Raw genomic sequence first — 27322 nt, forward strand, 5'->3', positions numbered from 1 at the left:
CTCTCTCTCTCCCTCTCTCTCAAAATAAATAAATCAACATTTTTTTAAAAGATGCTTTTATTGCTCTTATTGCTTAGGAAATTACAAGGGCTTGGGAAGCAATGAGCCAGGGACCATTGGCAAAGTCAAAAATATATATTTATTATAAATAATAATCTCATACCCACAAACCCTGAAATATTTCCTGCCTGGCCCTTTACAGAAAAAAAATTACCAACCTAGGAAACAGAATGATGTCAGTGGGATCTGGCCTTGCTCTGTTTCTCTGCTCTGCTTTCCTCAGCGTTGGCCCTTTCTCATGGAGGCTCTGTCATGGTGGCAGAAAGAACATCTACAATATATAACTCCAGGGTTACATCCTCATGGGAGTGGTCTTCTTTCCAGTTGCTCCAGTAAAAATTTTAGGATTCACTTTGATTGAACCTCCTTTCCTTGCTTTGCTTGGTGTGTCCATCCTCAAGCCAGTAACTGGCCATGGGAATGCAGTGCCCTGATTTGTCAGGTCTAGGTCACAGGTTGAGCTCTGGAGTGATGAGTCAAGTCAATATCTCCCAAACCATAAGAACTGAAAGAGATGAAGGGGTGATCCTCTCAAGAAAAGTTGTGGGAAGCAATTGCCAGAAAAATGAGAAGAGGGAGAAGTCAGAATAGAATAATGAGTAAATGGAAAGGAAGTTGTATAACAGACTGGTAAACGAAAACATCACTGAAAGAATTAAAATCACAGCTTTTATTTTTAAATTTTTTTTATTAAAATTTTTTTTTCTAACATTCATTTTTTGAGAGACAGAGAGACAGAGTGCAAGTGGGGGAGGGACAGAGAGCGAGGGAGACACAGAATCCGAAGCAGCTCCAGGCTCTGAGCTGTCAACCCAGAGCCTGACACAGGGCTCGAACCCATGGACTGAGAGATCACGATCTGAGCCAAAGTCAGACACTTAACCAACTGAGCTACCCGGGCCCCCCTAAAATCACAGCTTTTAAAGGGCTGCAGCTTCTTCTGTTAATGCAGAAATAAATATTTTCCCTTTCAGCAGTTCATTTAAAATCAAGAGTTTAGATCCACTATATGAAATTACTATTTTTATTGGTCAGAATGGTTAAATCCTGGCAATTTCATGCAGTGTGTGCTGATCACCTAGGGCTGCTATAACGAAGTACCTCAAACTGGGTTGCTTAAAACAACCAAAATGTATTCTCTCAGTTCTGGAGGCTGGAAGTCAGAAATCAAGGTGTTCCCTCTGAAGGCTCTAGAGGAGACTCCCTCCAGCCTCTGGGGGAGGTGTTTCTTGACTGGTATTGCATGACTCCAGTCTCCACCTGTTATTTCACAAGGTTTTTTTTCTTCTTCTTTGTATTTATGTGTCCTCTCCTCTTCTTATAAGGACAGGAGACCCTAATCCAGTGACCTTGTCTTAACCAATTATTTCTGCAAAGACCCTATTTCCAAACAAGGTTATATTCTGAGGTTCCAGGTAGACATGAATTGTTTTTTTTTTTTTTTTTTTTCAAGTAGACATGAATTTTGAGGGGACAGTATTCAACCCACTAAGTTCACTTAGTATTATTGGAGACTATGCTGAAAAAGCAGAAAATCTGTCTTTTCAAAAGTCTCTGATTCGGTAGAAGAACAAAAGTAAAGACTGGGTTAAAGTATCTCAGGAATGCAAAGATAATTCAACACCCAGAAAATGTAATATACTAATGATTGTTGTGGCTTGAATTGTGTTCCCCCCAAAAGATATGTCTAAGTGCCAACCTGCAGTACCTTATTTGGAAATACAGTTGTTGCACAGGTAATCAGTTAAGATGAGGTCATATTGGAGTAGGATGGGCCCTTAAGCCTAAATGACTAATGTCCTTTTGTGTCCTTTCGCTCCAGATCAGAGCCTGGAGCCTGCTTCAGATTCTCTGCCCCTCTCCCCGCTCATGCTCTGTGTGTGTCTCTCCCTCTCAAAAATAAACATTAAAAAAAATTTTTTTTAATAAAAAAAAGAAAAGGACTAATGTCTGGGGCTCCTGGCTGGCTCAGTCGGTAGAGCATGTGACTCTTGATCTCGGGGTTGTGAGTTCAAACCCCATGTCAAGCCTAGCGCTTACTTTTAAAAAATGGCTGTAGGGGCGCCTGGGTGGCTTGGTCGGTTAAGCGTCTGACTTCGGCTCAGGTCATGATCTCACGGCCCGTGAGTTCAAGCCCCGCGTCGGGCTCTGTGCTGACAGCTCAGAGCCTGGAGCCTGTTTCAGATTCTGTGTCTCCCTTTCTCTCTGCCCCTCCCCTGTTCATGCTCTGTCTCTCTCTGTCTCAAAAATAAATAAACGTTAAAAAAAAAAAATTTTTTTTTTAAATGGCTGTAGAAAATAACTAATGTCCTTATAAGAAGACATTGTGAAGATACAAGGAGAGAGCTCCTTGTGAAGACACAGAGACACAGGGAAAAGACAGCCGTGTGAAGATGGAAACAGATTAGGGTTTTGGTGCCACAAACCAAAGAACTCCTGGGGTCACTAGACACTAGGAAGAAGCAAAGAAGGATTCCTCCCTCACAGGTTTCAGAGGGAGCATGACGCTGCTGACACCTGGTTTTAGATATCCAGCATCCAGACTGCAAGATAATAAACTTCTGTTGTGTTAAGTCACCCAGTTTATGGTACTTTATTACAATAGCTCCAGGAAACTACTATACAGATTAAGAAAGAAAAAAGCATGTAAATACCACATATGCATTTAATAAAATTTAGCACTCATTTATGATAAAAATTTTTAGCAAGTTGGAAACAAAAGGGTAACCATCAAACACCTATACTAAACCTCAGTCTTAATGCTGAAATTTTAGGAGCATTTCCATTCGTCAATATAAATAAATCTAACAAAAATATGCAAGATCTTAATAAAGAAAATAAGGGGGAGCTCCCGGGTGACTCAATCGGTTAAGCGTTCGACTTTGGCTCAGGTCATAATCTCACGGTTCGTGAATTCAAGCCCTGAGTCGGGCTCTGTGCTGACAGCTCAGAGCCTGGAGCCTGCTTCAGATTCTGTGTCTCCCTCTCTTTCTTCCCCTCCCCTCCCCTGCTTGCTCTCTCTTTCTCTGTCTCTCAAAAATAAATAAACATTAAAAAAAAAAAAAGAAGGAAACATTACTGAAGAATACAAAAAAAGGCCTAAATAAATGGAGAATTATACTATGTTCCTGGATGATAAGACTCAATATCATAAAGATGTGAGTTTTCCCATAAACTATAAATTCAATTCCAAAATAAATGCCTATAGGATTTTTTTTTTTTAGTGAAACTTGATAAACTTACCCTAATATTTATATGGAAGTAGAAAGAGACACTTCTTTTTAATGTTATTTGATGAATTAGATGGGGGAATTCATTTTAAAGTTTTGGCAATTAATGCTGTGAAATATTACTGCAGAGATAGACAAATAGACCAACTGAACTGAACAAAGAGCTCAGAAATAGATCCATGAATTTATGTAAACTAAATGTATAACAGACATAGTATTACAAATTAATGGGGAAAGGATAGACTATTCAATAAATAGTGCCAGAAAAAGTGGTTACCTGAATGAAAAAAATTAGAATACCACATGCAAAATAAATAGTAGATTAAAGCCTTAAAAGTGAAAAACAGAACTTTAAAAAATATCTTTATGTCCTTGAAACAGGAATTTTTTTTTTTTTTTTTTTTTTTTTTTTTTTTTAGAGAGAGCATGCATGGGAGGGACAGAAAGAGAGAGAGAGAATCCCACGCAGGATTGCACTATCAGCGTGGAGCCCGACTCGGGGCTCGAACCCATGAGCTGTGAGATCATGACCTGAGCCGAAATTAAGAGACGCTTAACTGACTGAGCCACCCAGGTGCCCCTAAAAGCTTCTTTTTAATGAAAACCACCTTAAGTGAAGTTAAAAAGTCAAACCACAGACTGGGAGAAGATACTTGCAAAGCATATAACTGATGAAGGATTAGTATGTTGGCTATTTAAAGGATATCTATAAATAAATTTAAAAAAGACAACCCAACTTGAAAAATAAGAAAGGTTATTGTGTAGACAGCATTATTGCCCCTGTTCATCATCCCCTGCCAATATTCACACCCTTTGTTGTGGGACTTCACAGTTCTTCCCACTCACGCAGCAGGAGATATTTCTTCCCTTGACTTTAGATTTGGCCATGCCATTTGCTTTAGACTATTAGAATATGGTAGATGTAACAGTGTGCCACTTGCAAGCCTAAGCCATAAGAGGTCTCATATATTTCCACTTGGTCTTTTGTACCTTTGCCATTATCACGAGATGAAATTGGCCAAGCCAGCCAACTGGTTCCAGGAGGAAGGTATGAGACCATGTAATAACACGACTAACCTGGACAAGCTGCCTGCATCAGCTAACTCCTAGGTATGTGAGTGGACCCAGGCGAGATCAAAGAGCTGCCCTAACAAGTCCAGCCTAAATTAGCCAACCCATAGGCATGTGAGCTAAATAAATACTTATCGTATGACATTGTTTTTTGTAGTTAGTTGTTATACAGTGTTAGTTAACAGCACTGTAATGAGCAAGAAATTCTCCGAATCACAGTCAATAAACATTAATTGTACGATCCACACAAATGAGAGCAATGACATACCATTGCATATTTGAAAGATTGACAAAATTAAAAAGTATAATACTAAGTTCTGACAGAAATGAGAAGTAGTAATTGATATATACCGTTAATGGGAGTGACAGGGCTCTGGCCATTGAGTTGCAAGTGTAAGTCCCCTGGGTGAGGCATCCAGGAAAGCCATTCCACACAGCCCCTGCCCCGATTAAAAAAAGAAGACAAACTGGGCTGGTAATTGTCTTTTGTCTTTTCCTCTCCCTGCCAGGAATGTGGACATCAGGCTGGAGATGGGGCAACCGCTATCTTGCAACATGAGGTGTTTTAATTTCATTGATTATATTTTTCATATATTAAATCCATTTGGTTCCCCCTCAAACCTACCTCTTCTTCCCGCCCCTCCCCCCACTGGTTTCTTTTTTTGTGGATAATAATAAAAGTAAAAGGAGAACGGCTAACATTTATGAAGTACGTTTTACATGTCCAACATATAATTTTGAGTGCTCTGTGTACCTCAGCTCATTCAATCCTCACAATAATCCTATGAAAGAAGTGCTATTTCTTGTTCCATTTTACAGGTAAGGAAATGGATACAGAGGTTAAATAAATTGCCTGGGTTCATACAGCTATTAAGTGGAGCCAGAATTCCAAATCCAGCTACCCGGCTTTAGCGTCTATGCTCATGACTATTTGCTACTTTTTATTCTCTTTTATCTCTTCGACCGTCTTAAACGTGCTTGTTTAATAGTCTCTTGGGTTTTTATTTTCTAAAATTGTTGGTGTTCCTATTCTCCTGTTTGTTCCACCTGCTGCTTCTTCTTTATAGAGAATGATTCCCTTGTATGTTTTAACATTTTTGATTCATTCATTCAGCAACACTGATTGAGCACGTATCGTGTGGAGCTGGGGATACATAAGTAAAGCAGGCCAAGTCTCTGCTCTCTTACCTTAAATTCTAGTAGGAGAAAACAGTAAACAAGGGGACAGAGAACAGAAGGGAGTGATTATATAGGATGGTAAAGGAAAGATCTCTGATAAGGTGACATTTGAAAAGAGACCTGAAAATGTGAGAATGTGAGCTATGTGTATATCTGGGAGAAGAATTCCCAAGCAGATAGAATGGCCAAGACAAGGGCTGCACGGCAGGAACATGCCTTGAATGTTCAGGAATGGGCAGAGGCCTGTGTAGCTGGAATGTGGCATGTGAGGGACAGGGCAGAGCAGATGAGGGCAGAGAGACACCTGGACGCGAGAGGTGCCCATCACGCAGGGCCTTTGAGGTCATAACTTTGAAGCTGGATGCGGGGGGGGGGGGGGGGGGGGGGGGGGGGCTTTGGAGGCTTTTTTGTGAGTCATAAGCTCAAAGATGGTATTTAAAACTATGAGACCAGATGGGCTCACCCAGGGAATAGTGTTAAGTAGAGAAGAGGTCTGAGCCCTGAGGCCTGGGACCTTCCAGCTGTAGGGGAGGAAAATTTTTCCTTGACCGTCTTCCCGGCTGGGTCTGGAAGTTAAACGGACAAAAGCAAATTAACACGAGGAACACAAACAAATTACTTAATATAAGTTTTACATGACCCAGAAGCCTTCATAAGGAAATGAAGACCGGAAGAAACAGACACTGAGTATATTTTTATGCTAGGTTGGATGAAGAGCGGACAGGACAGTCATAGAGGAATATGGTAGGTCAAGGAGTAGGAGATAAATTTAGTAAGGGGTGGGGGGAACTCACCAAAGCCTGTTTGTTCACATTCTTTTCAGCATCCCTTTGTTTTCTGAGATAAGGAATCTCTTTCTTCTGGGTATAGGGAGGGCACCTCTCATAGTAGGGTTATTTTAGTTGCAGGGGAGAAGGGAGGGGGCTGTCAGAGTGACCTTTCTGCTTCTGCTGTTTTCCCAAACTTCTTTAGTTCAAAATATTCAATACACCAAGGTGCCATATTTTAGGGTAGCATGTCCGGAATCCCCCAGCACTGAGAGATTAGGAAAATGAACACCCAGCAAAGGAGACTCAGGAGTGGCTGATAGGAGAAGAACCATGGAGGAGTTGGTGTCCCAGCATCAAGTGAAGAAAGTGTTTGAGGATGAAGAGAAGGACCCACTGCCTCAGTAAAATGAGGACAAAGGAATGACCATTGGATTTGACATGCAAGTTACTAATGAGCTTTTTAAAAATGATTTTGATGGATCGGGATGAAACCTGATAGAGAACAGAAGTGAAGATGGCAAGTGAAAAGAGCAAACCAAAACACGCTTTCAATGAATTTTGTGTGAAGGGAGCAGGGAAATGAGTAGTAACCTGGGGCGCCTGGCTGGCTCAGCCAGTAGGGCATACGACTCTTGATCGCAGGGTCATGGGTTCGAGCCCCATGTGTGGTGTAGAGTTTACTTAAAATTTAAAACCATTATAGAGAAATGAGTAGTAGCCAGAGGTGGATTGTGAAACCAAGGGAGGTTTTGTTTGCTTGTTTCTTTTTAAGATAAGAGGTATTAGGCACCATGACGATCCAAGATTGGACACTATCCACTTTATATGAAGAAGGGAATGACTTTGAGTTCAGCATAAGCAGAGCTTACTTCCCGCCTGGCTTGGTTCCTGAGAGCACCCCTCCTGAGCGGTTTTGCATTTACTTCTGCCAGGCGCCCAACGGGCCCTACCAGCCCAGGACTAATTTTCACATTAAAATTTCACCTTGTGGTTTGCCACACCAAACAGGTAAAATCAATTTGGATTCCAGAACCTCAAAAAGCAAAGGATTGGGGGTGCCTGGGTGGCTCAGTTGGTTAAATGTCTGACTTGGATTTAGGTCATGATCTCGAGGTTCGTGAGTTTGAGCCCTGCATCGGGCTCTGTGCTGACACCTCAGAGCCTGGAGCCTGCTTTGGATTCTGTGTCTGTCTTTTCTCTCTTCCCTTCCCCTGCTCTCTGTCTCTCAAACATTAAAAATAATTAAAAAGCAAAAGGTTTGATATCTCACCTAGGTACTTTTTTTTCCCCTCAGTCCCACAAAGACAAACTTTCTTTGTTTTTTTGCCAGGGATTTATGGGCAAAGTTTACTAGTCTTTCTTCATTGAGGTCGTGGTCCTTAGAGGGTTCCTACTTGTTACTTATCAAAACCCGAGCCCATAGATCACCATTTTGCTGGAAGCTGTAATCTTTCCCCTCATTCTTCCCCTGGCTAATTCCTGTTCACCTTTGAGGTCCCAGCCTAAAGATTACTTCTCAGGGAGAGGGTTCCCAACCCTCTCCATCCCAATCTCGACTGACTTACTCTTCTACTCACAACATTGTCTTTCTGTCTTTGCCCTTGGCAAGTCATTTGTGACTTCACGTGAGTGTTTGCTTAGTTCCTGGTCCCCCTCTAGACTGAACACTGCATGAACCCAGGAAGCAAGCCTGTTCAGTTCAGCACATAGCAGAAAGCCTGATTCATAGAGGATACTCAGTAAAGGTTGGTGACTGAACAAATAATTGTCCCCGAATCACGTAACTAATAGTACAGTACTAAGTAATCTCCTGTGTTTTGGAGACTGTATTCTCTAAGAAAGTGTTTTTCAGTGGAAACAAGAGAGAGGTTTCTGATGGCTATTTCAGTTGCCTGTGTCATTTTGGTTAACCACGTGTCTTTTTCCCTCCAGCATGGAGATCTCCTCTCACCAGTCCCACCTCCTGCAACAACTGAACGAGCAGCGCAGGCAAGATGTCTTTTGTGATTGCAGCATTCTGGTTGAAGGGAAGGTCTTCAAAGCGCATCGAAATGTATTATTTGCTAGCAGTGGCTATTTCAAAATGCTTCTTTCTCAGAATTCAAAGGAGACCAGTCAACCCACTACAGCTACATTTCAGGCTTTCTCCCCCGACACTTTTACGGTTATCCTGGACTTCGTCTATTCCGGCAAACTCTCTCTTACTGGTCAGAATGTCATAGAAGTGATGTCAGCTGCTAGCTTCCTTCAGATGACTGATGTCATTAGTGTATGTAAGACCTTTATTAAATCTTCACTAGACATTAGCGAGAAAGAAAAAGATCGCTATTTCAGTCTCTCCGATAAAGATGCTAATTCTAACGGTATAGAACGTTCCTCCTTTTATAGTGGTAGCTGGCAAGAAGAAAGCGGTTCTCCACATTCTCACCTAAGCCCAGATCAAGGAACGGGTATAATAAGTGGGAAATCTTGGAGCAAGTATAGTTACCATCCAGCCTCCCAAAGGAACACCCAACAACCTTTGGCCAAGCACGAACAAAGGAAAGATTCCATTAAAAAGTCCAAACATTGGAGGTTGTCACAGCCTTCTGAAGTTGCTCATTATAAGTCTAGCAAACGAGAAGCTCGGACATCGGATTCTTCCGGCCACATTTCCCAGTCAGAAGAACAAGCACAAGTTGATGCTGACATGGACTCTACTCCTGTTGGCTATCCGTATGGTCCAGGATCTGATGTCACATCCAGAAGCTTTCCAGGTACCCCAAAAAAGCATCAGTCCTCTCAATGAGTTTCTAAGACTCCTATACAAATCAGTCCTATCTCAACATGCCCTTACTTTGAAGTGTTGCAGGCAGTTATACCAAGAGATTTTTTTTTAAGTCCTACTTCTCTAATGAAATTTACTGTATAAGACATAAATTTAAATTTTTAACTAAAAATAATATTAGCTAAATTTGAGAATAGTCAAAACTTAACAGACTTCTGAGGTGCAAAGCCCAAGATTTCCAAACCTGTGTCAACAGATGATTAGATCACTGTTAAGTGTTTAAAGCTGTCTTCTAAATGGTTTAAATCCCTAAGGGGCCACTTTAAATAGGTTATTTTTTTTCTGAGTATTCACTCGGGAGGAGTACTTTTATAGAGAAAAGTTAAACAGAGCAACCATGTGAACTTACAAAGGTTCACAGACCCAAGACCTACCAGAAATGAAACTACATCTGATTTTATTGAGATATAAATACATAATTAAAAAAAAAAAAACTTAACACACAACCCATAACATTGACACTGTAATCCTATATGCAACAATAATATGAGACATCTCATTTTTATGATAGTAGTAAAATGCAGAAAGATTATTATGTAGGTTGTTGGTTTCAGTAATTCTCCCCTCCCTGCCATAGAGAACAGGGATTAGAAATGCATGTCATTTTTTTTTATGTTTATTTGTTTTTGAGAGAGAGAGACAGACTGTGAGTAAGGGAGGGACACAGAGAGAGGGACACAGAATCAGAAGCAGGTTCCAGGCTCTGAGCTGTCAGCACAGAGCTCGACGTGGGGCTCGAACCCATGAACTGTGGGATCATGACCCGAGCCAAAGTCAGAAGCTCAACTGACTGAGCCACCCAGGTGCCCCAGAAATGCATGTCATAATCAGGCAGCAAATTAATTAATCAAGTAGCAAATTTGCTTAATAGTTTACATGTGAATTTAAATTTTTTTTTTTTTAACGTTTATTTTTTTTGAGACAGAGAGAGACAGAGCATGAACGGGGGAGGGTCAGAGAGAGGGAGACACAGAATCTGAAACAGGTTCCAGGCTCTGAGCTGTCAGCACAGAGCCCGACGCGGGGCTCGAACTCACGGACCGCGAGATCATGACCTGAGCCGAAGTCAGACGCCTAACCGACTGAGCCACCCAGGCGCCCCTTACATGTGAATTTAAAGGAAAATCATAAGATGAAACTCCTACTGATTTTAAGATTCAGATTATATATTTAATTTTTTTTTTAATTTAGGAAAATTTCAAACATATAAAAAAGTAAAGAGAATAGCATAATTCACCTCCATGTACCCCATTACCCAGTTTGAACAACTTCCGACTCATGGTCAATCTTGTTTCATCTGTATCACTACTTCTCACCCCCCCCTTTATTATTATTTTTTTAAGTTTATTTATTTTGAGAGCGAGAGAGAGACAAAGCATGAGTGGGGGTGAGGCAGAGAGAGAGGGAGAGAGAGAATCTCAAGCAGGCTCTAATGCAGGACTTGATCTCACAAACCATGAGATCATGACCTGAGCCGAAATCAAGAGCCAGACACTTAACTGACTAAGCCACCTAAGCATCCCTCCCTTTATTATTTTTAAGCAAATATAACACATCGTAAGTTTTCATCTGTAAATATTTCAGAAAGTGTCCCTAAAATATAGTCTTTTAAAAAAACCCACTACAATACCATAATTGTACCTAAACAAAATTAACAGTTTCTTAACATCAGTAAATAGCCAGTCAGTATTCACATTTCCTGGGTTGTCACATAAATTTTTAAAAATAATTCGGTTGTGGGTGCTTGGGTGGCTCAGTGGTTAAGCATCCGACTCTTGATTTCAGCTCAGGTCATTTTCTCACGGTTCGTGGGTTCCAGCCCTGCATCATCAGGTTCAATGCTGACAACACGGAGCCTGCTTGAGATTCTCTGTCCCTTTGTCTCTGCCTCTCCCCCATGCTCACTCACATGCACATTCTTTCTCTAAATACATAAATAAACTTAAAAAAAAAAAACAAACAATTCAGTTGTAGATAAGATACCTTAAAATAATAGGCAACCAAGGGGCTCCTGGGTGGCTCTGTTGGTTGAACGTCTGACTGGCTCAGGTCACGATCTCAAGGTTCCTGAGTTCAAGCCCTGCATTGGGCTCACTGCTGCCAGTGCAGAGCCCGCTTCTGATCCTCTGACCCCTTCTCTCTGCCCCTCCCCTGCTCGCCCGCTTTCTCTCGAAAAGAAACATTAAAAAAAAATAATAGGCAACCGGATTGATCTTTACTAACCACGTTTTTCTGTAGTACTAACCTGAAAAGACATGAAATTATATCCTATTACAGAGCTTACTAAAAGTCCTGCTGAGCTCTGACCATTGACCAAGGCATACTGGTAACAGAGCAAAAATGAGAAATCTCTATTGAGTTTTAAAACAGCAAAAGACTGATCTTTTCTCTGTTTATGCTCTGTACTTCTGTAATTCTAGGCTATGTTAACCTAACTTCAGTAATGAACAGCTGAATTTAACAGCTATTAAATTGATGAAATTTGCCTCCAATCATAACTAACATCTTGAATACATATGAGTTTTATTTATTTTTTTAAGTTTATATATATGTATATATATGTTTTTGTTTTGTTTTGTTTTGCTTTTAGTAATCTCTATGCCCCACATGGGGCTTGAACTCATGACCCCGAGATCAAGAGTTGCATGCTGTACTGACTAAGCCATCCAGGCACCCCGTGAATACAGTTTTATTAAAAAAAATTTTTTTTTAATATATTTTTTTTTTTTTAAGAGAGAGAGACAGAGACAGAGTGCCAGCAGGGGAGGGACAGAGAGGGGGAGACACAGAATCCAAAGCAGGCTCCAGGCTCTGAGCCATCAGGACAGAACCCAACACAGGGCTCAAGCCCACAAACTGTGAGATCATGACCTGAGCTGAAGTGAGATGCTTAACCGACTGAGCCACCCAGGCGCCCTTTTTTTACGTTTTTCTTTTGAATACATGAGTTTTAAAACAAAAAATTAAATATCCTTGTCATTTTTTCACCTTTAAAAGTACTACAACTGTATGAAAAGAAAAGGCAAGAGGATAAAAATAGGTAAATAAATGGGGCGCCTGGGTGGCGCAGTCGGTTAAGCGTCTGACTTCAGCTCAGGTCACGATCTCGCGCTCCCTGAGTTCGAGCCCCGCGTCGGGCTCTGGGCTGATGGCTCGGAGCCTGGAGCCTGCTTCCGATTCTGTGTCTCCCTCTCTCTCTGCCCCTCCCCCGTTCATGCTCTGTCTCTCTCTGTCTTAAAAATAAATAAACGTTAAAGAAAAAAATTAAAAAAAAATAGGTAAATAAAAAAGTCACTTAAAAGCTATAATATTAAATACTTTTACTTCGGATTGTATCTCCAGTTTTAAAATCCAGCACTACCTTTTGACATTTCAAATCTAGTGACTCTACAACACTGAGTAGAAAGATAAGGGTGAGAGTCAGTTAACCCTGACTTTGTAAATATATCAAATACTGAAGTTACAGTTCTGGACTCAGGATCACATTAATGATCTAGTCTTAATAAAATTTCTTTCTTGGGGCGCCTGGATGGTTCAGTGAAGCGGCCCACTGACTCCTGATTTCCGTTCAGGTCACGATCCCAGGGTCGTGGGATAGAGCCCCGAGTCCAGCTCCGTGCTGAGTGTGGAGCCTGCTTGAGATTCTCTCTCTCCCTCTCCCTCTGCCTCTCCCCTGCTTGCTTGCACTCTCTCTCTCTCTCAAAATAAAAAAATTAACATTAAAAAAAAGGAAAAATAAATAAAAGACATAAATGCAATTTCTTCCTTCTCCTTTTCTCCTGCCTTTCGAAGACGGGACTCACCAACTCCTTTGGGATTCTTCGTGTTATACAATTGTTATGATGAACTTTCCAGTAATTTAATCAAACTGTCTCCTGACAGATGATCTGCCCAGGATGCGGTTCAAGTGCCCGTACTGCACACACGTGGTGAAGCGGAAAGCAGACCTCAAGCGCCACCTTCGCTGCCATACGGGAGAAAGGCCCTATCCGTGTCAAGCTTGTGGGAAAAGATTTAGCAGGCTGGACCATCTAAGTAGCCATTTCCGAACAGTATGTATATAATTTTTCATCATCTTACTTCTTAAGAAATGTGTGCATTTACCTGCTTTAGGATTTACTAAATCTCATTTACTGCGGGAAATCTTTTCATACAACTCTACCATATTGGAAATGTTTCCAACTTAATGGTTTTCCTTTACACGTGATGCATAATTTAATATATAATATATATACATTTTTTTATTCTCCTTTGAGACCTTGAAGTAAGAGATATTCTTTTGAGTATCCATTTTACTTTTTTGCTTTTTATTTATTTTTTGGAATATATATTATAATTCATTTAAAATCTAATATGTTTTTGTATACTGGTCTTTTCAAGAGCCGAAGACAATGTAAACCAAAGATATTTGAATGTCTAGGTCAGAGTCACTACTTCAGGTACTCAGCCTCTGCTAGTGGTTCTCGAATCCTTTTCTGAAAGGATCTCAGTCTAGTTTCTACTGTTCAACCTCTGTCCACTATACTCCCTTTTTAGTCTCTCTCTAGTTTATCTGTAGTCTCCTCAAGGAAGGGAGCAAGGTGGGAGATTGAGCCACTTCCAGCCAGGGACAGGATTGTCAGCAGTCAGAAATCTCAGGGAATTTGCTGTTCAGTGCTCTGGTGGGTTAATAAGGTAAGGACATTGGAAAATTACTCTGCTGTTCATCTTGAGGCAAGAATGTTTTCCAAAGTCTGTTGTATTACTCACACTTTTATTCCATTTATATGATCTCCTTTTAGCTTTAAAGGACAGTGGATTGGGGCACCTGAGTGCCTCAGTTGGTTAAGTATCCAACTGGATTTTGGCTCAGGTCATGATCTCACAGTTTGTGAGATTGAGCCCCAAATTGGGCTCTGGGCTGACAGCACAGACCCTGCTTGGGATTCTCTCCCTCTCTTTCTGCCTCTCCCCTGTGCTCACTCTCTCTCTCCCTCGCTCAAAATAAATAAATAAAGTTTAAAAAATAATAAATACCGACTTTGGCTCAGGTCATGATCTCGCGGTTCGTGAGTTCAAGCCCCGCGTCGGGCTCTGTGCTGACAGCTCAGAACCTGGAGCCTGTTTCAGATTCTGTGTCTCCCTCTCTCTCTCTCTGACCCTCCCCCGTTCATGCTCTCTCTGTCTCAAAACTAAATAAACGTTAAAATAAATAAATAAATAAATAAATAAATAAATAAATAAATAAATAAAAATAATAAATAAAGGACAGTGGGTCACTTAAGGCAATTTCTTCATGTATTGCTTTATAGTTAGTCAGCAAATACATACTGAGCACCTATGCGCCAGCCCCTTTTCTCAGTGCTAGGTATCCAGCAGTGAGTGAGCAAAACAGACAAAATCTCTACCTTCATTAACCTTATGAAGCTGGTTTTTTAAAATTAAAAACAACCTTTTATTATTTAAAGCAATGAAAAAGTATTAAACAAAGTAAAAATAAGAAAAATAAAATACTTTATTTTCACCACCGAAATATACCTTTCTTAACACTTTATCACATGCATATATATGGGTTGTTTCTAACTAAATTAGATCATACTACTTGTGATATTTTGTAGCCTGCTCTCTTTCGTGAATAATCTACCTTTCCATCTCGGTAAACTTTTATCTGACATCCAGTTCAATTTCGCATTTCCCTGTAGTCTCCCAATACCTTTTATAGCTGGTTTTTCCAAGCCAGTATCCAATTCAGGACCCAGGGATCTCACTGTTAAGTCCCTTAAATATGTTTTTAAGAGAGCATAGTACTCTCAGCCACCCTTTTTATTTCCATAACACTGACTTACTTGAGATATCAAGATAATTGTTTTATAAAATAACCTACCTCTTGATTTCTCCGCTTGCTTCCACATGGTGTCATTTAGTTTGTTCCTCTCTCCCCGCTGCATTTTCTATAAACTAGAATTTTTATCTAAAGTCTTAATGGATTCAAGAAAAATACTTTCCGGGGCACCTGGGTGGCTCAGTTGGTTGAGCGTCAGACTTCGGCTCAGGTCATGATCTCGCGGTCCGTGAGTTCGAGCCCCGCGTCCGGCTCTGTATTGACAGCTTGGAGCCTGGAGCCTGCTTCGCATTCTGTGTCTCCCTCTCTCTCTGCCCCTCCCCCATTCATACTGTGTCTCTCTCTGTCTCAAAAATAAATAAACGTTAAAAAAAATTTAGAAAAAAAAAAAAGAGGGGCGCCTGGGTGGCTCAGTCGGTTAAGCGTCCGACTTCGGCTCAGGTCACGATCTCCCGTCCGTGAGTTCGAGCCTCGCGTGGGGCTCTGGGCTGACAGCTCAGAGCCTGGAGCCTGCTTCCGATTCTGTGTCTCCCTCTCTCTCTGCCCCTCCCCCATTCATGCTCTGTCTCTCTCTGTCTCAAAAATAAATAAACGTTAAAAAAAATTAAAAAAAAAAAAGATTGGTCATTAAGCTAGGTAATGATACCATGATCCCACCGTTGTGCAGTTAAAGATGCCACCACGTGATTAGAAAGGACTCTATGTGGAACTATTTTGGCATTATGCTATATCCATTTCTTCATCAAGCATTCATTTAATGAGATTAACAGCAGTTGATAAACTCTGCCCAAATTATTAATTTTACTTGTGGTATGATTTACTGATTTTATCATTTCTTCTACATTATTAGCCAGAATTCTATAAAGTAAAACCTTCCCTCATCACCTGGAACTCCTTGGTTACTTTGACATACAGTTACTACAGGAGAAACAGGATAAATATTTAATTCTTTCCCTTTAATTATCAATTTTCAAAATAAAGAGTTGATTAAATAGCAGTTTCAAATGGTAATATGAGTTTTTTCTGGCTTTATTTTTTTTCTAAATAACATACAGTCTCATGAATTTCCATTGGTTCATTGTGTTTGGGACCACAACAATTATTATTCTTTTTGATACTTAAATTTTCAGTTTTGTCCAGTTGGACGACTTGAAACTGGTTCTTGTGTCCCTTTGTCATAAGTCCATTAAATATTCAAGGTGGCCTTATTCTCTGGCCCCCAAATTTCCCTAGGCTCACCTTGTATTTTCCCTGTCACAAAACTGGAATCAGCCAATTCTCAAAAGACCTGTGGTTCCTTTTAATGGGGAATGAAATTAGAAACCAAACTTTGGACACCTGGGGTGCTCATTGTTACTATGGTGTCATTCCCCTTAGATTATTTCAGTGGACAGGGGCACTGTGGTGGCTCAGTGGGCTGAGTGTCTGACTTCAGCTCAGGTCATGATCTCACAGTACGTGAGTTCGAGCCCTACGTTGGTCTCACTGCTGTCAGTGCAGAGCCCACTTCAGATCCTCTGTCCCCCTCTCCCTCTGCCCCTCCTCTGCTCGTTCTCTCTCTCAAAAATAAATAAACATTTAAAAAAAAAAAGATTATTTCAGTGGACAGAGCTGGAAGATACATGTTTTTAAAATAATGAATCCATGGGGAACCTGGGTGGCTCAGTTGGTTAAGTGTCCGACTTCGGCTCAGGTCATGATCTCACAGTTCGTGGATTTGAGCCCCGCGTAGGGCTCTGTGCTCACAGCTCGGAGCCTGGAGCCTGCTTCGGGTTCTGTGTCTTCTGTGTCTCCCTCTCTCTCTGCCCCTCCCCAGCTGGTGCTCTGTCTCTCTCTCTGTCTCAAAAATAAATAAAAACATTAAAAAAAAAAAAGTTAAAAAAATTAATTCATGATGATATATTCAATTTTAACATAATGTTTTATTTAATTTCTTTGACTTCATAATCATATTGGAATTGAAGGGATGGGGGATGAACATGAATCTGTGCCAGAACTTTCTAACAAAAACAGTACCACATATGATACCCATAACATTACTATTTCAGGAGAAATAAAGGTACACTCAAATTGTGTACTTTCAATGTTTACTGATTAATATGTCAGGAGTTAAGTAGAAAATAATAACTATACTGAGTTGTAGTCCTATACATTTTCTTAGATATTTTACCACATTGCATTAGTTTTCTTGGGGTTTTTGGCCATTTGTGTTTGGTGGTGTACTTCCATAGTGTTCTGATTTTATCTAAATGAATATGCCATAAATATTAACTCAACATTATGAAATTAATTATAGTGATTTTTAGAGTAGAACCCATAATCTCTGCTCTGACAGCTATTAAAGAAAGTTACTTAGAGCATGTGGGTGGCTTAGTCAGTTAAGCATCTGACTTCGTCTTAAGTCATGATCTCACGGTTCGTGAGTTCAGGTCCTGCTTCAGGTGAGCCCCACTTCTCTCTCTCTCCCTCTCTCTCTCTCTCTCTCCCTCTCTGCCTCTTGTGGGATTCTCTCACCATCTCTCTCTGCCACTCACTTGCACCCTCTCTCTCTCAAAAATTAATAAAAAAGAAAGAAAGAAAGAAAGAAAGAAAGAAAAAGAAAGAAAGAAAGAAAGAAAGAAAGAAATCTGTTTATTAATAAGTATAATCATATAATTACTCATCTTACAACTTTTTTCTAAAATTTTTTTTTTTTTTCAACGTTTTTAATTTATTTTTGGGACAGAGAGAGACAGAGCATGAACGGGGGAGGGGCAGAGAGAGAGGGAGACACAGAATCGGAAACAGGCTCCAGGCTCCGAGCCATCAGCCCAGAGCCTGACGCGGGGCTCGAACTCACAGACCGCGAGATCGTGACCTGGCTGAAGTCGGACGCTTAACCGACTGTGCCACCCAGGCGCCCCTACAACTTTTTTCTAAAGCACTTCACACGTATTAACTCATTTGGTTCTCACAACCCGAGTTGTATTCCCACTAGTTGTTAAGGAAGGAAGCAGGGATAATAAATAGGCTGACACATAGCAGCCGGTGTTGTTTTGACATATGTTGTCGTTTGGACCAATGTCCATTGTGATTGTCAGGCTTCTGTTCTGTTTGGGTGGTACTTCTACCTTGCTAGTTGTTAGATATTTTGACTATCACCCTGGAAGCAGGTTTATATTGTTTTCAGTTACTTGCTTCAAGATACATGGTTAATAAATGACAAAAGCAGGGCTAGAACCCAAGCCTTCCAGTTCCTGGTCTAGTCCTCTTTCTACAGGATCTTTCATTAATAGAAGTGACAAGAGATCCTTCTATCTAAAAATATGTATCCTGGCTGGCTCAGTCAGTGGAGGATGCAACTCTTGGTCTCAAGGTTGTGGATTTGGGCCCCACGTTGGGTGTAGAGATTACTTAAAGATAAAATTTATACACACACACACACACACACACACACACACACACATATACACACATATATGTATGTATATGTATATATATATATATATTTTTTTAATGTCTCATTTTTTATTTTTGAGAGAGTGTGGGGGATGGGCAGAGAAAGAGAGAGAGACAGAGGCTCCAAAGCGGGCTCTGCACTGATAGCAGAGAGTCTGATGCGGGGCTTGAATTCACAAACGTTGAGATTGTGACCTGAGCTGAAATCGGACACTTAACTGACTCAGTCACCCAGGTGCCCCAGTTTTATTTATTTTTTATTGTTTTAAGTTTATTTATTTATTTTGACAGAGCATGAGCGAGCAGGGGAGGGGCAGAGAGAGAGGAAGGGAGAGAGAATCCCAAGCAGGCTCCATGCTGTCAGTGCAGAGCCCAACTTGGGGCTTGATCTCTCCCAAACTGTGAGATCATCACCTAGGCCAAAATCAAGAGTCAGACACTTAACCGACTAAGCCACCAGGCACCCTGTATATTTTTTATTCTATTTTAAAGAGAATGAGAGAGAGAGAGAGAGAGAGAGAGAGAGAAAGAAAGAAAGAATCTTAAGCAGGCTCCATGCTCAGTGTGGAGCCTGATGTGGGGCTCAATCCTACAACCCTGGGGTCATGACCTGAGCCAAAATCAAGAGTTAGATGCTCAAGCAAGTGAGCCACCCAGGTGCCCCAAAGATAAAATCTTTTTTAAAAAAATGTTTCGATAAACTTAAATTTGGGACAATGTATTTTTCTTTCTCTAGCTGATAATAATAAATTAACACACAAAACAAGAGGTTTCTCCCTCACCAAAATTAAGGTATATAAAGTCCTTAGAATAGTACATGTGATATATTTAGTGTTTGCAATTATTATTATTCTGGAAGGTGTCCCTTGTTACTTTAGATATCAAAATATTGTTGGATTAAGGGATATGCGAAATTATTAAGCATGTGATATTAATCATAAAAATGTTATAGCCATCATTTAGAGAAAGTTGGTATTTATTTGTGACGTCAGTTTATTATCAAAACCTGTGATCTTTTTCTAATAATTAGACGTTAATTTTAATATTAATGCTTGGTTTTGGACATCTTAAGTTTATGCACTGGTACCAAGATCTCGAACTATGCCGCTTTTGAAAAATCTTTTTTTTATCGCTATTTAAATCTCTACACAGATTCACCAGGCATGCAAACTAATCTGCAGAAAATGCAAACGCCACGTGACTGATCTAACAGGGCAAGTGGTCCAGGAAGGAACCAGGCGCTACAGACTCTGTAACGAGTGCCTTGCTGAAGTTGGCATAGACAGCCTCCCCATTGATTTGGAAGCTGAACAGCATCTTATGTCCCCATCAGATGGAGATAAGGATTCCAGATGGCACTTGAGTGAAGATGAGAATAGATCATACGTGGAGATTGTAGAGGATGGGTCTGCTGATCTGGTCATACAACAGGTTGATGATAGTGAAGAAGAAGAAGAAAAGGAAATAAAACCCAACATTAGGTAGCTGACGTGTGACCCCACAGAGCTGTGGCGTGTATGCAACTTACATTGACTTCCTGTATCTCTCTCTTTCCATGGTCAGAGTCTGGTTAACAAATTTATCAGACTGACTTAAAAGTAATGACCTAATATAACTTGCATGCTTTCCAAACAGGTCATTGTATCCATTCTGAACTTTGTTGCCCTAAAATATGTTGCTGCACCGGAAAGGAAGACCTAGCTTGAGTTGGCATGATGGATGAACAATTAATCCTCTTTTTTTTTTCCCCCTTTTAATACTGGAAGATCTACTTAGCAAACTTTTCTCAAAGAAAATATTTTAAATAAATTTACCACAACCAAACCTTATGTAAGAGAATTTCAAGGTGTTGCAAAAACACAACCTATGAATACTGAATTTTCACAGGGAACCAGGTAAGAGCACATTTAAGGGTCTGGCACCCAATCTGACTGAACTGATAAGTCTTTCTATTAATTTCAGATCTAAAGCAACCTATCATTATCCCAATATGCTACATATTGTTTTAGGATCATGGCAGAAGACAAATCAAAAATGTTTGAAACGATTCATATTTGAATGTTTTGTCATGAAGTTAAAAATTACTCTTACGTAGTCCGTGTTGTTTTAAAAAAACAAAAACCTCAAGTAGAGGCAGACCAGAGATTACATACAGACCTCATTTTCTAAAGCAGGAACTAATACTGCCTAAAAGTCAAGGTAGTTTGTGAAGATCTGACAATGTAATCCTCTTCCTCTCTACAGGAGAAAAAAACAACAAAAAAACGATACACAAGAAAATTGGAGGTTACCAGTTCTTAAGAATGATTTCTAACATTTATTTTTCTGCTCTATTGTTTTTAAAGTGCTGTCTCACACATTTTCTCACTTAATCAGCAAGGTAAATATTAATTGCCTCTGATTTGCAAATGACGAAATTAAGGTCAGAAAGTTTAAGCTTTGGGACTTGTGACAGACAGGTTTTGATTTTACACAGCCCTCTTCCAACTGTCTCTCCCTGTATTGTCTCTGGAAATGGCAAAGAATTAAAGTCAAACCTCACCAATCTGCAGTAATTAGAAAAAGAAGCCTATCAGAAAGCATGAAAGAATTTAATAATCTCTAACAACATATAATAACTTGAACTAGAGTTATCCAAGAGTGCTCAGTAATGTCCCTACAGTGTCTTTTGACATGTTTTTAATGTCAGGTTATTTATATGTAAATTTTATATATAACACTATTTGAACCAATTCTTCTCTTAAATGCTTTAAGCATTTTTACTTATCTTGTTTATGTAATTTTTCAAAACAAACTTTTCCCCAAGGAAACAAAGGTGAGTTTAAACTCCTCCCCTGTATGAATTAGGGAACATTCTAAACGTACAGTTAAATTGGAGAAGCATTATTTTAGTTCTGAAGATAAAATCTAAATGCCAAAAAAACCTGACCTTACTAAAGGTCACTGCAAGTTATTACAATTAAGCTTGATCTGATTTAATTTTGATAGAGAGAGGCTCTCTATCAAATTATACTGTATTTCTAAATGTCATAACATATGTCAATATGATCCTTTTCATTTTATTCTTTCTCTCATTCTTTCATTAGTGATTGTCCTTTGATACAAGTTGAGGGCTAAAATGGTTAATTTCTAAAACATTTTTTATAAATAGATGACTAACCATTTGTTTTTGTTTTATGGTACTTAATGCTGAGACTTTTTTCAAGATTCCCCTGACGGTAAATTTCCATTCGCTTCAAGACTGGATGGTATGCACTGAGTTCATTGTGCTCCCAACATGACTGTTCCTGAATCAGGAGTCTTAACAATGAAGTTGTATCCAAATGAGGGAGGGAACACTTGTCATCCTCTAGTCTCACCAGATGGTAGCATCTTTTAAAATTATTATCTGATTTTTTAGTCCTTGGAGCCAAGAGGAAAAATGAGTGATGGGAGCTTTATTCATGAGGATGATTAGTGCTTGCATGTGTATGCTCTAATGCACTTTAGTCTGTGATCTAAATGTTCTTTTATGCTGTTCTCTTCTGCATGCGAACATCAGCATGAATGTCAGCAAAGTCCACTGGACACGGTGCCACCAGCACCTTATCTGAAATAATGCTTTCTCATTGTTTATAACAAGCAACAAGCTATCCCCACAAAACAGCCATCAGACTCATCAAACTAGACAGCTCATCTATCCTACCATTTTAGTATCCTAAAAGAAAAACATTTGTGACATATTTGTAAGTTGTAAATAATAACTCCAGTTATCATATCATATGTATCGAAGACTTTAAAGACCAGTTCTTTCCCAGAGTGAGACTGTCCAGTAATGGTTTCTGAGAAAACAAAAGTCTTTGGCTTTTAAATGTGGGGAAATGTTACATAGGGGTGTAATCTCTTAATGTAAGCTTAATTTATGCCAACGGTTTTTTTCTTTTTTTTCATATTAGCAAAATAGCGGGAGTTGGTTAGAACAAAGTTTGCTCTTACAGTAATGCTGTTTATCAGCTGGTGAATGCCTTTCTAACTGTGTGGTCCTCAAGAGTGTGTGGCGATGGGAAGAAGTGTTGCAAAATAAAGCAATACTGCAGTCGTGCCTAGTGGCTGGAGGAGGCAACATGGACTAGATCGGTGGTTTAAAAGATTTTTTTTTTTTTAACCCAAGAAACCCTTTCTTCAAATGAATTGTTGCAGAGAGAAGCCCACCATTTAAGGTGGGCGAAACCCTAAAATCAGAGCTGCTCTTGCTAAAGCCCTCTGTGAGCCTTTCACCAGACACCTCTGCAGAGCTCAGCAGTGCGGTACTGAAAACCTTGGAACCAGGGAACTCTTTGAATTCCCTTTGAGCATTGCGGTCTTACTTCATTACCTCTGTTACTCACCGTGCTGATAAACTGGTAATCAGAGGGTCTCCTAGAGCAGCAGCTCACAGCCTTCATCTTTTTTTTTTTTTTTTTTTTTTTTTTGAGACTCACAGCCTTCATCTGTACAATATTCCTTCTATAGTTAGCATGTCTTTTGAAGAACAAATTTTTCAACACTGTATTTTTGACTAATGAAATCAAAACAAGCACCGTTACTGCTTTTATGCCACCAAGTCATTGCTTAATGGATGAAGAAAGTTTGGTGTGTCAGTTACTTAAGAGCTCAGACTGAATTCATTAAAGTTATTTTGCTAAGTCATGCTAAGATATATCGAAACTTCCACTCATATTGGATATATATATATATATATATATATATCCTATATATACATATATATCCTATATATACATATATATCCTAAATTAATTAATACTATGGAAATTTAATACTGTGGAAAATCACTAAAAGTGACATAGTGTAAGATTATTTAACTGGGAAGGCTGATAATAATAGGTACTGGAAGACCAAACTTTAGATTATACATGGAAAGTTCTATGTTATTTTATATTAGAGTGGATCAGTATTACTATTTATCATTTATATAGCATTTTATATTTACAAAGTATTTAATAATTTTTATGTTATTCTCTACATATCTATGAAATAGGACAGTTCTCTCACATGAAAGGTAAAGAAATTGAGGCACAGAACAGTAAAGCAACCTCCCTAAGACAACCCAGTGAAACAACGGCAAAAATAGGAACTAGAATGATCAGATTTTCTGAATCCTAGAATATCAGCTTAATTCACTGAGGTGTGTTGTGTATTACTCGATTTTATAAGATGCCTTTTACAAATAATAGTCAATTGTCTTAAAGTTGACGTCATTGTATGTGGATAAATCCTATACAGAATAAATATTATGTAAAGGATGTGACTTTAGTTATAAGAGTTTTAATGATAAAATTCAGGTTATCACAGAAACAGCACTGTTTAGCCAGTGGCTTTATATATTGTGAAGTATAATTAATATTTTATTTTGATATAGGAGTTTCTTAACTCTTCATGCTAATGGAGCCATGAATAGACCAGAAAAGTGAAATCCACAGAGGATCTATACACTTCGTCTTCTAACATGTTAGTCTTTTCCCTACGGAATTTGTATTGATGCCAACAAAAAGTCAAATATGTTAATAAGTGATAAACCACACACAAGAGAAGCCAAGGGCCTCTTAACTTTTCGAGGCTTTTCAATACTGAAATAGGATAAACACTTTTCTCCATCTCTTTATTTTTTTTCACATCCGTTTCAAAAGCCATTGGATACTTACCACCTTGAGATTGGAAACCAGTGACCAGGGTAATGCCAGTCATCTCTTTACCTTTAGACTTGATTAGATAGATCATTTACAAACATTGTTAAATGGAATACAGCTTATAAAGTATATCTAGGAATTTATTATACTCTGCTTTGCTCTTTCAGATTTCTAGATATACAAATCCATTATATAGTTGCTTGATTTTCCCATTGGGAAAATCTTTTAATCCCTTGTTGATATTATTTACAACCACTTAAATTTCTTCATTAAAGAGTAACTTTATATTTACATTTACATTTATATTTATTCAACCCTTAAGGGGAGAAAGGGGAACATTTCTGCCTAGACCATGGTTCTCAGCCTTGGCTGCATATTAGAATCACTTGTGGAACTTTTATTTATTTATTTTTTTAAGTTTATTTATTTTTGAGAGAGAGAGTATGGGCCGGGAGGGGCAGAGAGAGAGTGGGGGATGCAAAATCTGAAGCAGGCTCCGGGCTGTCAGCACAGAGCCCAACACGGGGCTTGATCTCAAGAGCAGTGAGATCATGACCTGAGCTGAAGTCGGATACTGCACCACCCAGGCGCTCCACTTCTGAAGCTTTTAAAAACACAGATGCCTAAGCAAATCACAATCTTTGGCAGATGGGACCTCGATGAGGTATTTTTTAAAAATCTTCCCAGTGTCTTTTGTGCAAAATAGGACCCCTATTCAAGGTTTCCCTCTGTCCTTATAGTTGCCTCAATGGGCATTTGAACCATTTGACCTTCCAGCTTACTGGTTCTCAACCTTATCTGAAAGGAAGATATTAATTTTTGTGAAATGTCAAGATACCGTATATGTTTCCTTAAAGTTTTTATTAGGACAAATAATAACACTCTAAATTATTGGGTAGTCTTAAACTAGTCCATTTTTACTTTGGGATACATTTGGGTTTTATTTGATTATGGGTATTGCGTTCTGGGAATTCACACAGTACTTCAGATTAATAAAAACTACATTAGGAATATGTGACTGAAATACGGTATTGAAATTATGTCTTGTTTTTGAAGAAGGAACCAGAACACTCTCTAAGCACTATGGAACTTAATTGCTACACATTAGAATTCCATCAATGAATTGAATTAAATCATTTTTTTATTCAAGTTAAATGTCATACTGGAAAGGTAGGATTCAATACTAAGATGTGTTATTTAAAGAAGGCTGAGGACAAATTAGGAAACAAAAGTAATTTTCTTCCTTATTCTTCAAGTATTACTATTAAAAAAATTTTTTTTTTTCTTTAATGAGAAGACTTGAGTAGATGCCATTCTCATTCCCACCTTTAAGGTTGTGTTTGCGATTCAAACACTATGGGTATATCCCTTCACCAGTATAGTATACACACACTCCCTTGCTTGGTCCCCTACAAAAAAGAATGTTATTCAATAACGAAGTGGCACTTTTTTGCTTAGTTCAAAAGGTTAAATGCTGGAACACAAAATAGAAATAGATACTGTGCCTTTTGCTGCGTTTTTGAATTGACTTAAAACTTTTTTTTTTTCCCTGGGGGAAAAAAATCCATGAGGAACACAACCCTGAAAAGCGGCACCTATAAGCATTAGCACTAGAAGGCTCCAGCATTTGGGGGCCATGTTAAAAACTGAAAGCCTGTTTTTTCTTGCTAACTATCAGCGACATTTATTCGCAGTCAGGTGGATAAACGGCTTGGTTTTATATCTTCTTTTCAGGGAGGAGTACAGCAGTGAGTAGTAGGAACCTTCCTTTTCCTTTTCAGTCCTGTTTTTTTCCCACAAATGCTTTTCCTGGAAAGTTATCACAGAGTCCCGCAGCTAGACCCCAGAAGAGGCCCGCGACCTACCAGACACCCCAAGACTGCATTCTAGGGGGAAAACGTAAAGGTCTGCAAAGTGGGCACCAGATTAAAGAGCCCCCATTTCCCGAGTGTCTACTGGATCCCAGTCCTCTGAGGTAGGCACTGGCACCATCCCTGTTTATGACTGAAAAGTGATGCTGGCAGCCCTGGTGAGGACCCAGAGGGGGTCCCAGGGAACCAGTCAAGAGGGTCCCTGGATGCACGCAAGGGTAGAAATCAAACAGGAGCCAGCAGGAGGTGAAAGAGTTTATTGAAGGTATGGAGAGAGTGCAGGTAGAGTGGGAGACTCAGAAAGGAGAGAGCCTCGTCTTTGCTGGGGGCCTGGGGTTTTTATTGAGGATTGTGATCTGGTGTATACTCCTCGCAGGCATCCAGAAACCAGCTAGAACAAAGAGGAGGGCCCAGGAGTTATTCTTTGGAGCCAGGGGGTCTTGACCTGGAACTGTCTAGGCCAGTGGTCTGGAATACGCATACCATAGCTTCCGCTGGTTATTCTCACCTGGTCCTTCCTTAGATGTCATTTATTCTAAAGAAATCATGAACTCCCTGTCCCTAAAAGGACATATGCTATTTGCACGATGAGACATGTGTAAAGTGGGGGTGCGGGTCCTAGCAAGAATAGGAGCAGGAAAAGGAACGAAACGCAGATTTTATGAAGTCCTTCAGTTACCCCTGTCTCAGGAGGAAATTGAGGCTTGAGTAGGTGAATGACTGACTCCGAAGCCACGCTGACTGATGTCCCAGCAGGGATTTGAGCCCACGCGGTGGCACGCCCACATGTGCATGCCGAAAGTCGTGGCCACGCCAGGGGCAGCTAGTCCATTTGATCCCGACTTCCGGTTACATTATTGCGAGGTCTGCGACCAGGCGCTTCCCCGCTTGCCAGTTCGGGACCCTCACACACGAACAGTCTACCGAGGCCGCTGCGCACGCCGGTCAGGTGGCTTGGACAGACAGGCCTTGGCGGCCAATGAGAGTCTTAGGCTTCCGCAGCTAAGCCAATCGCAGCCAGGCAAAGGCACGTGGGGCGGAGCCGGACCCGCTGTTGGCCGAAACCCCTGCCACTCCAGAACGCCCTGCTGGTCAGCCTCAGCCAGGACCTCGCTGCTGTTCTTCAGTTTATCCGGCGTGCCTGCCCTTTCTATTTCTTCGCCCCTCGTCCCTCGTTCCCTTAATTTTTAGAGGGTCATAACTCTTTAAGAGAAGCATTAAACAACAAATGTTTTAACGATCCAGCCCTGTGAGGTAGGTGCTATTATGGTAGATGAAGAAACAGGCTTAGGGAAGACCACAGTCGGGAAGTTTCCAGACGGAACTGGAAGCAGAGGCTCTGGCTCCTGCTTCTAAGTATATATTGGGAGATTAGGCATTTATAATGAC

General features: G+C 40.0%; 1 protein-coding gene across 3 annotated transcripts in view; it reads left to right on the forward strand.

The window, feature by feature from the left end:
• Positions 1-22816, forward strand: part of ZBTB8A (zinc finger and BTB domain containing 8A) — a 68866-nt gene extending 46050 nt beyond the window's left edge. For 2 of the 3 annotated variants that reach the window (XM_042951874.1, XM_042951875.1), the window contains 4 exons: positions 4871-4921; positions 8243-9066; positions 13020-13189; positions 19549-22816. In XM_042951874.1, the coding sequence (XP_042807808.1) occupies positions 4893-4921; positions 8243-9066; positions 13020-13189; positions 19549-19881 (1356 nt within the window). In that variant the 5' untranslated portion in view covers positions 4871-4892 and the 3' untranslated portion in view covers positions 19882-22816. The remainder of the gene's footprint in view (positions 1-4870; positions 4922-8242; positions 9067-13019; positions 13190-19548) is intronic. The other variant, XM_042951876.1, reaches the window with a different exon arrangement.
• Positions 22817-27322: the final 4506 nt, after the last annotated feature.

This window comes from Panthera leo, chromosome C1 (assembly GCF_018350215.1).
Source record: "Panthera leo isolate Ple1 chromosome C1, P.leo_Ple1_pat1.1, whole genome shotgun sequence".
In the NCBI taxonomy this organism is placed as follows: Eukaryota; Metazoa; Chordata; class Mammalia; order Carnivora; family Felidae; genus Panthera; species Panthera leo.